The 11,313-nt window shown below is 45.9% G+C and overlaps 1 protein-coding gene across 3 annotated transcripts; it reads right to left on the bottom strand.

Annotated features, from left to right (window-relative positions):
* Positions 1-1,737: 1,737 nt before the first annotated feature.
* Positions 1,738-10,139, bottom strand: Slitrk4 (SLIT and NTRK like family member 4). 3 transcript variants are annotated; one of them, XM_087202088.1, is made up of 2 exons: positions 9,759-10,139; positions 1,738-5,413 (listed from the first exon to the last, which is right to left on the bottom strand). In XM_087202088.1, exon 2 carries the CDS (start codon positions 5,361-5,363, stop codon positions 2,850-2,852), a length of 2,514 nt encoding a protein of 837 aa, XP_087058214.1. In that variant the 5' UTR covers positions 5,364-5,413; positions 9,759-10,139; the 3' UTR covers positions 1,738-2,849. The 3 variants fall into 3 exon arrangements, with proteins under 3 accessions (XP_087058214.1, XP_004862356.1, XP_087058213.1); XM_004862299.4 differs by lacking the exon at positions 9,759-10,139 and adding an exon at positions 8,972-9,158; XM_087202087.1 differs by lacking the exon at positions 9,759-10,139 and adding an exon at positions 8,430-8,742.
* Between the last annotated feature and the right edge of the window lie 1,174 nt (positions 10,140-11,313).

Raw genomic sequence — 11,313 nt, 5'->3', positions numbered from 1 at the left:
GATTTTCAAGATCTGAATCAAAGTTCTACTAAAAATTCTGTACCAACGTACATGTCATACCTCAAGGGGTTAAACTAATATGAAGGTTAAAACTGAAGCCAACAAAATGTAGATACAGTATTTTAAATGCTCTTGTACTCAATTCAGAACTTATGCCTAACTCTACATTATCATAAAATGTACAAGTAGAACTAATGAGAGACAGGTGCAAAATAGTATACACTGTATAATGTAGGCACAATGACTTTAGTTAAGGAAAGTATATCATCCTTAACCAAGGATTTGTTACTTTCATTTACAGTTAGAACTGCCAAATAACCACATACAATTAAATTACTTTTTTTTCCTAAAAATGTTGAACATTTATACCTTTCAGCAGAAGAATATAAAATAGCCAATATACTACAGCAAGCTTTGAGATGGTGGCAGGTATTCTTGCTATTGACAATTCTGCAGAAGCTTTGAAACGTCTTCAAAGCATCACCACACTGAATAAAAGGCATCATCCCAATGACCTATTATCTCCAGATCATAGATGGAGCTTTCTGGTTCCTCCCATAAATGTCTATTTAAGATTCCTCAATCCATACTTTATTGACAGGATAAACTAAAACACTTTCTTTTAAGCCTTTGCGTCTTTATCCTGTCAGTATGCATTAGGTGCCCTTTAATCCATGGATGCATGCATGCATGGTAATGGCATATTAAAAGTCCTTATGAAATTGCAGATGAATAAAGCTGTTAAGCACACATCTTGTCTTTTCTTTTGAGTTCAGAAAGCAATTATTTGTTTGGATTTTTATATTCATATAAAGTATTCACAGACATTTTCATGAAAATTAAAATTACACATTAAAGTCTTAAGAGGAACACCACATACATATGGAGATTTTCTTTCCTATTTTACAAATCTCCAAATTATCTATATGAATGAATACATACCCAAACACACACACACACACACACAAACACATACACACATTCTCTTCCAAGAATGCCATGTTTGTTTGTTTTTTGTTTTTTTTTTTTAATCTTGAAACAAACACACAGACTCCAGAAATTAGTGCTTAATAAACTGATTGCTGTTACAACTTAACCATAACATTTTGGAAGCTGCACAAAAACATCTGCCACTTGCAATTCGTGAAGAATATCTATGTTTCTCTTCTTGGTTATTTAACTGATTAATATAGTAATCCATAAGAGATGGATATCACACACACACACACACACACACACACACATCACACAAGCTGGCCAAGAAGGCAATGTATTTCTGGATAGCATTTTGCTAATCGAGAGCTCCTAAAAATCTTTAAATATCACCGGTTCTCAAATACTTCATTCCTTTGACCAGTTTTGACTTAGAACTTAACAGCACAAGCAAATACAGGGGCATATCATTTGTAGTTGCCGACTGTGAGCTCATCTGAGACCAACGCAAGCATTTTATGGTGTGGCTTTGACAGCCAAGATTACCATGATGTTTACAGTTCTACTAGATTAGGATACTGATGCATACAAGATACTATTAACCTTGGTCATTATTTTTTAAATATTTGTAGTGAAAACTATTTGAATTAAGCTCATAGAGTCCTGAAAAGCAAGACAACTGACAGCAAATAACAACTGCCCCAGACACAATACTATAAAACTAAGGAATCTATTTTAAAATGCACAATTGGTAACAAATCTGAAGATAATATGCTAAATTCACAAGAATTTTACAGAACTGTGGTGTTTTTTTTGTATTTTTCTTTCTTTTTGTGTGTTTTTTGCTTTTTCTGTTTTTAATTTATACCTGATCACAAATTCCAAAATATTTCTGTACACATTAGCTTCAGTTTCGGTTTAGTATATTTTTCTATCTAAATTTATACTTACTGATAAATTCGTTGTGATCAGGAAAACAAGTCAGGCATATTAAATACACATTAAGGAGTACATATTTTCCTATTTAGTATACAAAGCACTTCATATATATGAATTATGTTACAAAAATAGCTTTGGGTGCGCTCACACGGTAAGCACTTTGCTAATTTTGGACAACCTTTAAGGATTGCGGGTATTTCACATAACTGAGAACAAACTCCAGTGTCAGTTTAATTTGAGCCATGTTTGATTCTGATAAACATTTCTTCAGATCACCACAAATGCTAAATAATTCACACTGATTTTTTTTCTCTTTTAGATTCTTATGTATAGGCAGGTAATGCTTAAAGTGTTCAGATTAATTTTATATTTATGTAATGCATGATATATTTTAAACAATATTTGCACAATTTAACATTATAAATCCAGCGTTTCAAGATGCAGGCCATAAAGTTTACCGATTTACAAATACTATCGAATGTTCTCTCTTTGCATGCTTTTTTTTTTTACACTTTTCAGATAATCTTTACACAGAGTTGTTACAATGCCACAAATCAAAAGGATTATTCCAGTTCCACCAGCTTACTCTACGTGCAAGATGAAGGACCCAGCTGGGGTACCAACACTCGTACCAGTTTTCTTGAGTTTGCTTTACAAAGCCCAAAGAGACGAAGGTTTTGCACTGGGGTACAAAACAGATTTGCCTCTTGAGGTTAAATTCAGTGTACTCTGTGTATAAAGCATCCCTTTGGCAACAGTTTGCAGTATCCCCACAGGACTCCACAGTATAGGTTTTCTGTAGTAAAATCTATTAAGGAAATTCTCTTGACATATCTTTGCAGCTACAGTTAATGAGACACCCTTGGAAACACCTACCTCTATGCCTATTGATAACATAGTATTTGTAAGTTAGAAGTCAACAAAAGGCACTTTCATCACTAAATATATGTCCTCTGCATGAAGTTAGACTGCATGACCTATATCTTGTTCAAAGCTGTTTGCTCCTCAAGGACTTGTAGGTAGTCAGGAGAACTCTGAAGTTTCGCCTTCAGTTCGAAATACTCGCTCTTCCTTTGCTCCACAACAATTTTACTGTGGTTTCCACCTATCAGTGACTTCTTGTTTTTTTTATCTTGTTGTTTTTCTGGATAGCGGATCTCAAAGCCACTGACACCTATGCTATTATATTCTTTTTTGCTTTCAAGAAAATTCTGAATAAACACATTGGAATCCCTGCTAGGGAATAATTCATCTATCTCATCAATTGTGCTCAGTCTCTTCCTGGTATCCACGTGCAATGAATCTTTGTCCTTGTCAGCCACATTTCTCACAACGACTTTCTGTCCCGGGGGATCCGAAAACATGAACCCGGTGTCTGACTCTTTCAAGCCACAGGTGTGACTCTTGCTCATCTGTTCAATGGTTTGGGGAATGAAAGCTTCGGTGCTCAGTCCGTCTTTTTTATTGGTTTTGTGGTCATGCTTCCGTAGCTGCAGCTGCATGGAGCCACACTCGGGATTCCCCAGGCCTTCGTTCTTTACCGTGGGTTTCTTGTTGCGTCTCAGCACAAAAACAAGAAGGCAAAAAGCAACAAAGACAGTTAGAATGAGGACCACTAAGATACTTAGGATTAAAATAGACAGAGGCACTGGGCCACCGGGAGGACTTCGAATGGGCCCCAACGGGGTGGTGAATGTAATGGCAGGTGCAGGGCTTGTGAAGGGTGCAGATGGCTTGTTTAAAAGTTTGGGGCACAAGATTTCATTTTTCAGGGACCTCAGTTCCATGTTGGCAAACTGAACAGGTGTCTCGCACTTCAGTTCTTTCACGATAATGCCGTCATTTAACTTCTCCAGCCACAGCTTCAGGGCCACCAAGTCACAAGTGCAGTCCCACGGGTTGCCCTCCAAGTCAATCTGGGTAAGAGACTGCAGCTGATCGAGGACCCCACTGACAGGCAGGTACATGAATTTGTTGTTCCTCAGGTTCAGTCTGGCAAGGGGTACTCCGGAAAAAATATAAACAGGCAGGCTTTTCAGGAGATTATTGTTTAAGTACAATAACTGCAAATTGGGCATGCAGTCAAAGGTGCCTGCTAAGATCTCCCTAATCAAATTGTACTCCAAATAAAGATACTGCAGGTTATGAAGGCCTGAAAAGATTTCAGGATAGAGTCTTTCGATCTGATTGCCATTGAGATACAGCCTGCGCAAATTAGTCAGATTGTGGAATACGCCCCCCTTGACCACTGTAATCTGATTGCTGCCTAAATGGAGCAAATCTAGTCCTTCAAACTCGGCGAAGTCTGAGATGTCCAGGTCTTTGATGCTATTGCCATTGACGTGCAATTTCTTGGCATTTAAAGGTTTCGGTACCAGCTCAGCCATGGACTGTATGTTTTTCTCTTGGCAGTTCACGTTCAGTCCCAAATCTGAAGGGTGCGTTTTGCAGAAGCAAGGCGCTGGACAGGGTGTAAGAGGAGGCACCCTTGTTTGGTAAGACACAATCTGACTGAGACTGCGGTTGGAGAGGGCTTTGCCAGCCACGATTCCAGAGATCTTGGAAGGATTTGTTGTTTTGGGCGGTTTGGTCACTAATCTGTGCAAGGATGTTTGAGTAGTGTGGCCATTGGGAGTGGTGTGGCTGTTTTCCAGCTGAGACGGAGGCAAGATTTTGACATCAAAATCACTACCTGTGCCCATGGGGCATAATTCTTGTTTGTTGGTTTCTTTTAAAAGCCTTCCATATAAGTCACTGGGAGTTTCACAGATAGCTTCGCCTATGTAAATGTTATATGGCATGTTCTCCAGCCAAGCTTTTAAAGGCAACAGGTCACAGCTACAGTTCCAAGGGTTATCTTCCAGTTGCAATTCGACCACACGGCCAATGTGTTCCAGAACTCCCATGTAGGGGAGCTTGTGGATTCTGTTCCCTCGTATGTCCAGATGGGTCAAAGATGCGAATCGGAAAATATTATCAGGAAGGAAGGAAATCAGATTGTCATTCAGAATGAGCACTTTCAGTTTGTGGAGCTTATTGAAGGCTCCTCGTTCAATATACTTGATTAAATTGTAGTCAGCCTGGAGATACTCCAAGTTCTCTATGCCAAGGAAAGTGTCAGCTCGGAGAACCTTCAATTCATTGTTGTTCAAGTGCAACTGCTTTAATGCACTGAGCCCCAGAAAGGCTCCTCCCTCAATGTTCTGCAGTTTATTATTTCCCAGATGCAGGGATACTGCGTGAGAAAAATTCAAGAATGTATTTGGATAGAGGATATTTAAAAAATTGTTTTGAAAATTAAGGTGATAAAAATTAGACCAAGGTGGTTTCAGCTGATTTGGCCTGTACACTGAAACTTTCTCACAGTTGACATAGAGTACATTCTCCACTGACACGCAGGAGCACACATTGCAAATTTCCACTGAGATGTCAGAATCTGCATTTGTCGAAGAAATCAGGGCTGACAAAATCAGAAAGAGCCAAAGAAACATCTTCTCACAATCAGCAAACAACTTTATGCTTCTGAATAAAGAGAAATAATCTACAAAATAAAAAGAAAACATTTTTTCAATAGTCATGACTTAAAAAATTATTAGTGTTTAAATCATATCACAGTGAACGCATAGCTATAATTACCAGCGTCATATTTCTAACGCATCCCACACTCCAAATATTTACACTCAGTCAAACAATTACCACAAAAATGCCACACACTTGATTTCCACACCTATGATTAATCACATTAAGCCTTAGCAATATGAATTGTTTTTTAATTTGGATCACCAAACTCTGCCCTTGAACTCAACCCTGAAAGCTTCCTATTTGCAACTCAAAGGACAGTCTGGAGACCTTTAGGTTTGCCATGTCATTTGCACCACAAAGACATTAAGATTAGTGGACATCTATTCTCCTGGCTGGAGCTAGATAAAGGGGCTGAGTAAAGAGCGGAGCAAAGCCCAGGCTTCAGTGGAGGATGGCAATGGGAAGACTGGGTTGCTGCACAGGGTCCAGGTAACAGACCTATGTGGAAGGAGCCCTAGACTGAGCTTCAGTCCATTGGTACGCAAACAGCCATTAATCACTTCACTCCTGTACACTGCTGCCTTCAAAAGCACAGATGACCCTGGGGGGGGGGGGGGTTCTAGAAAAACAACTGAATAGAAGCTAGCCCAATTTTATTTTCATGTGAAATAAGGATAGGTGTCTAGTTTCCTGCCAATCAACTTCCAAATGGGGGCGGCCAGGGGAAGGAGGGGGCTTTTGACTTTGAGTCCCTAAGGGCAGGAGAGGAACTGCTAGCTCTCGAATTGCTTAGCTGATCTCCAGGCAGCCTTTCCACTCCAAGACTGGTCTCTCTTGCCTTTCCAGTCCTCTCCTGTTCCTTTATTAGCTACTTTGAACCTAGGTCCAATAGACCCTTGGCTCAAATGCTTATCTGCTTCACTTGGACCACAGACTGCCACAGCTGAGGAAGAGGACTTTACACACCACAATCTTTGAGGAGCTTTCTCTGCAGAACCAGCTACATTCAGTGGAAACACATTTTGGTACAAAAATAATCAGTTCCCAAACCTCTCCCCAATATTACCACCCCACGTAAACCACTAAAAGTCACTTCTTGATGGACTTTAATGCTTAGCAAGTTAACCCACTGTCCCTCACTCCTCCTATAAGGCATCTATCCACAAATACACACCCAGCGCTTCTGCTTCACAGAAAAGACTGAAAGGAACACAAACAGCATGCATTCTGTGGATGCAATTTTAGGCATGTGAATCTTTCCCATTGTGAAGGGGAGGCTGGCTGCAGTTTCAGTATGGTTACCAGCAAATATTAATTAAATAAATAAAATACCTAGGAACACACAGTGAGAGAAAGATGCAAAGAAAGAAGTGTCACAGAAACTCCTTTGTTTATTTTGCCCATGAGAAATCGGCTGGTGGTAAAAATCGAACACGTCTCAAGGTAGACAACCCATTAGCCATGACCAGGAAGATTTACATCTTAAGTAGTTTAGTTCAGAACATGGCCAGCACCGCTGACGTACTGTTTGGCTGTCATATAGACATGCATTTCCCCTATTCACCAGGGCAGTATGATTTGCATTGCTAAAAGAAGTCATAATTCTTAAATATTACATCATCAAACCAACTTGAATTGTAAAATCAAAATTTCCCTTATCTCCTGCCTTCTGTTGATGTGATTTTCAACAGTTATTTTGGTTCAGTTGAGTCATTTTTTGTTACTACCAACCGCCACCCTCAGCCCTCAACCAGGAAACCGAAAAGCAACCGAGCTAAAAACGACAAGAAAAATAAAAATCAAAAGACCCGAATTCAGTCCAAAATCAAGAACCAGAAACATCAACAGATCTTCAAACGCGAAAGGAGCTGCCCTCCTCCTAGTAATTTCTACTTCAAGTAGCCAAGAGGAAAGAGAAGGGCAAGGACGAGCTAGCTAGGAACTTCCCAAATGCAGCTCTGGTGAAAAGGGGAAGCCGAAAGCAGCTGGAGGAGCAGCAGGCAAGGAAGAGAAAGAGTTGGTTAGCCAAGGCGAGAGGGAAAGGCGCGCGGAAAGGGCAAGAGGCATGGAGAAGTGGTGAATGGAAGAGAAAGACCTTAGAGAGGGCGACCAGGAAGAGGGTAAAAAGGGATACTGGATGTAGACGAAAGAAACCGCACATTTACGGGAGTCCCCATTAAAACATGCACCAGAAATCATGGCCCAAAGGAACAAAAACCGTACAAAGTACGAACTGGGTAGGAAGAGCCGTCTCTCAGGCTGCCGAGCGAGGTGCGCCTCCCTGTCGTTCAGTCTCTGTGCCAGCAAGACGCTCAGCTCCCACGGCCGGCCGGAACTGCACAAGCCTAGCCCTGCCACAAATCCGGCATCCCGCACGGTGCCGCGCCTGGGCTCCACGCCTCGGCAGCGGGAGCAGCCTGCTGGGGACAGGCCACCACAGGGGCGTCCGTGGGTCGAGGTGGCACCGCAGGTGCTGACGTGGGAAACCTCGGCCAGACCTCCTAGGGCCAGGATGGAGGAGGAGAGGGTCGGAGGGGAGACCTGGCCACCACCGCCCCTGGTGCGCTACCTCGGGCCAGCGGAGACGCGCTTGAAGGGGCTGCCGGCGCTCGCGCGTACCGCAATGTTTTGCCGCATCCCGGAGCCGGCGCGCAGCCCTGTCCCGGGTCCCCGTCCCAAGCAGCAGCCTCGTGGGCAGGGTGGTGGAGGCGGGGAACCGTGCGCGATGTCGCGGGGGCCTTCAGCTCCGCTGCGCACACATTTCTCCGGGCGCCCGCGTCCCCCAGTGGGGAGCGGCTGGAGTTTCCGTCGGCCTTTTTAGCCCCGGCCGTTTGGTGGGAGAGGAGGAGGAAAAGATAGCTCAGGGCACGAGGGCATTGGCACTGAGGCACCACTGACCCGTCCGCCACAGGCAAAGTGACCCCGTGGCTCCGTGGCCACAAGCGGCGGCCAGGGCTCCCCTCGCCCGCAACCCTCCCCTGGCCAGCTACACATTCCTGCTCACCAAGCCAGAAATCAGCTCAAAATGTAGGCACCTCACAAAGTCGCGCCGCTAGCGCTTTTGCAGCTTTGCAGGGCTCGGAGAGTTACCCAGCGGCTCCTCCGCTTCTCTTCCCCGTCTCGCCAAGTGCCAGCAATCTCTGAGCAGCCCGCGGGAGCCCCACATCCACGTCCACGCAGAGTGGCTGTGAGTAGAGCGCAGAAAACAAAGCCCAGCCCAGAGCAGCGGCCCCAACAGCCCAAGCTGCGAGTCCAGGACACTTTCCCGGTCGCCCCCGCCGCCCAGGGCGCAGGGATGCTGAGGACGCCCGGATTCTTTCGGTCCTCAGGGACACTCGAACGCGCTGTGGGCAGGCTAGTGGGAGGTGTGTGTGTGTGTGTGTGTGGACGGGGGAGTTGTTAACCAACACGTCCACTTTGGCCACTCAATCGGCCCCTAAACAACACGACTCAAACTAAAAATAATAAGCTACCTGCCTCCCTTCGCGCGCGCGTACCGGCGGTGCGGAGCCGGGCCGGGAAGAGGCAGCGCGCGTGTCGGTGCAGCTCGGGCAGCCCACGCGGGAAATGCACCTACCTCTGAAGGCCGGCGTCCGGTGCAGGGCCGGCCCGGCCACGACCCGCGTTGCAGTTTTCGCGGTGGTCTCCTCGTGGTCCACGATGGAGCTTCTCAGCGTCCGCTCGCCCGTCAAACCCGAGGAGCAGCCGAGCAGGAGGGCAGCGGCGCGCGCGCGCACCCCGCCAGACACCGCGCGCGCTCCCGGACCCTCGCACAAGGGCTGCACCTTTACATACACGCGCCGAATCCCCGCCCCCGCCCCCGCCCCCGCCCCCCGGCACGCAGGCAGTCCCCCCTCCTGACACCCAGCCGCTCAGCCCCCAGTCCCTCACCCACACACCCCCACTTCATCCCGCTGCTACCCACACACCCAGAAAAACAAGGCGCTCTCCTCCTGGCATTCGCCCCCTCTTCTGCCTAAAACACCCCCTAGGGAGGAGCGACCCCTATCCTTGGGCAGAGACCCCGCTTCCCTAACGCGGGCTCACTGGCCTCCATCCCCCCCACCACGGACGCGCACCCGACTCCTTTCTTCTCCCCCAGCCCCCTAAAAACGAAGGAACACACACACACACGCACACACACGCACACACACACGCACGCACCGGGGCGTTTCGCTGAGGGAACAACCAAGAACCCAGGAAAAGCCAAAGAAACATTGGAGAACCTGGAGGGAGGGGGACTTAGACACACAGGGCCGTCGAGTCTACGCGAAACTGAGTAATTCCAGGACGGAGGGGGGTGAGTCAACAAGGACATTCAAATGCAACAATCGCACTTGGGTGTTGTGTCCAGGGTACCGTACCTTTGGGCAATTGTCACCCCGCAGAACGGAGAGCTCCGGGAGTACTTCTTGGTAGCGGGCGATGCTGCACGGAGCCTTCATGGGACCAGTAGTATTTGCACTCCCCCTACCTGTCCGCGCGACAGGGACCGGGGGTCTTAAGGCCAAAGTGTAAGGCTTTAGCCCAAAGTGAGCCTATTTGGCGAGGTTCGGAAGAGAGGGCTTAATTCTCCGCCTTTTAGAACTCCGAACTCTGGGGAGCTCTCGGCCCCAAACTGGTTAAGCAGAGTGATTAGGGAGCTGGGGGTGAGGACAGGGAGTAGGGGTAGAGGAAAGAGGTGTGGGACTGGGAGAGCTGCCGCACTGGCGACCAAAAGGGGGAAAAAAAATTCTGCTTTGGCTACTGAGCATGCCCAGTTCCCAGCTTGAGCCCTATAAGGGAGGCATTGTGTGCGTCCCACTTCTCCGGGCTTCGGTGGTGACCGGGAAGGGACTTTGATGGGGGGGGGGGGTGAGATGGTTGAGAATGGGGGTGGGGGAGACAAGGTTTGAGGCGTTGGGGCTGTGCTGGTGGCACTGTAAACAGGAAAGGGGAAAAGACCCTCGGTATACACGGAGGAGCCCGGGAGGGAAATGGACTAAGAAAAGTCACTTCTGTAGCCCCTCAGCAACTATATTAGAGGCGTTAGCAGCTGGCTCTCAAAGATTCCAAGGCTGCAGGCCAGAGGGTGGGTGGTCTCGGCCCCTGGTACCCGCTCTTAGAGTTTCCACAGAGAGCTGGAAGGTCCCGGGGAAGGGCTAAGGTTCAAACCTATTTCCTGCAGATTGGCAATTTAATAAGCTGAGGAAGGGCTGGCCGAAGAGTTTTGCTGCCTTCCTTGCCTTTGGAATACCTGGCTTTCCTAAACAAGAAAAAAATTAAACGTGCCTTTTGCTCCCTTCCCTCAAACTTGCTGTTTTTGTAGGTGGTTGGCTAAGGAAAATAACTCTTTCTTTACTTTGTATCTGTAGGAATGAATTGGCTTTAGGTAGATTGTTTAAGTATTTCCCTTAGACTCCTTGGTAGCCCATTCTTTGCCACATTTCAGGGACTACTGCCTGGCCCCTTTCTGCTCAGTTCACTATCAGATTCCAGTTGGCTCCAGAAAACCTTTTGCTTAAAAATGAAAACTCTTTAAGTTAAAACTAGCAAGAGCTTTGAAACCAGAATTTGGCTGTCTGCCTGAACTCCTACAGTTAAACATTTACCATAATTGGTTGTTGTTTAAAGGCCCCAAATCTAGGCAAAATATTCAATGAGCAAAGGTTTTATCATTCTATTTGTCCATAATGCTCTACCTTCTGTATTATCTGTGGTGTCTATTCATGAATGTTTTAATTTTTTTCATTTTTGTCGTTGCATGAGGCTGCCTTCAGGTTATATTCTTGAAAATGTTGATTGGGCACAGCATGCGTACAAAGATGTGCATCCAATACTTAAATGGATATTTAAATTGATATGCATATATAGACATATTTTCCTTAAGATCTTGGTAAATACTGCATCCTTCATAAAGAAACTTTCCTCCACCCCTAC

Source organism: Heterocephalus glaber, unplaced genomic scaffold (assembly GCF_053883595.1).
Source record: "Heterocephalus glaber isolate CG9 unplaced genomic scaffold, H.glaber_assembly_v1.0 deba00001764, whole genome shotgun sequence".
Taxonomy (NCBI): Eukaryota; Metazoa; Chordata; class Mammalia; order Rodentia; family Bathyergidae; genus Heterocephalus; species Heterocephalus glaber.
Note: the sequence above shows the minus strand (reverse complement) of the source record. Positions and strands in the feature narration are given on the sequence as shown.

Bases quoted from the DNA above. Each gene is read 5' to 3' on its own strand.
- Slitrk4 (XM_087202088.1), bottom strand. From the start codon at position 5,363: ATGTTTCTTTGGCTCTTTCTGATTTTGTCAGCCCTGATTTCTTCGACA.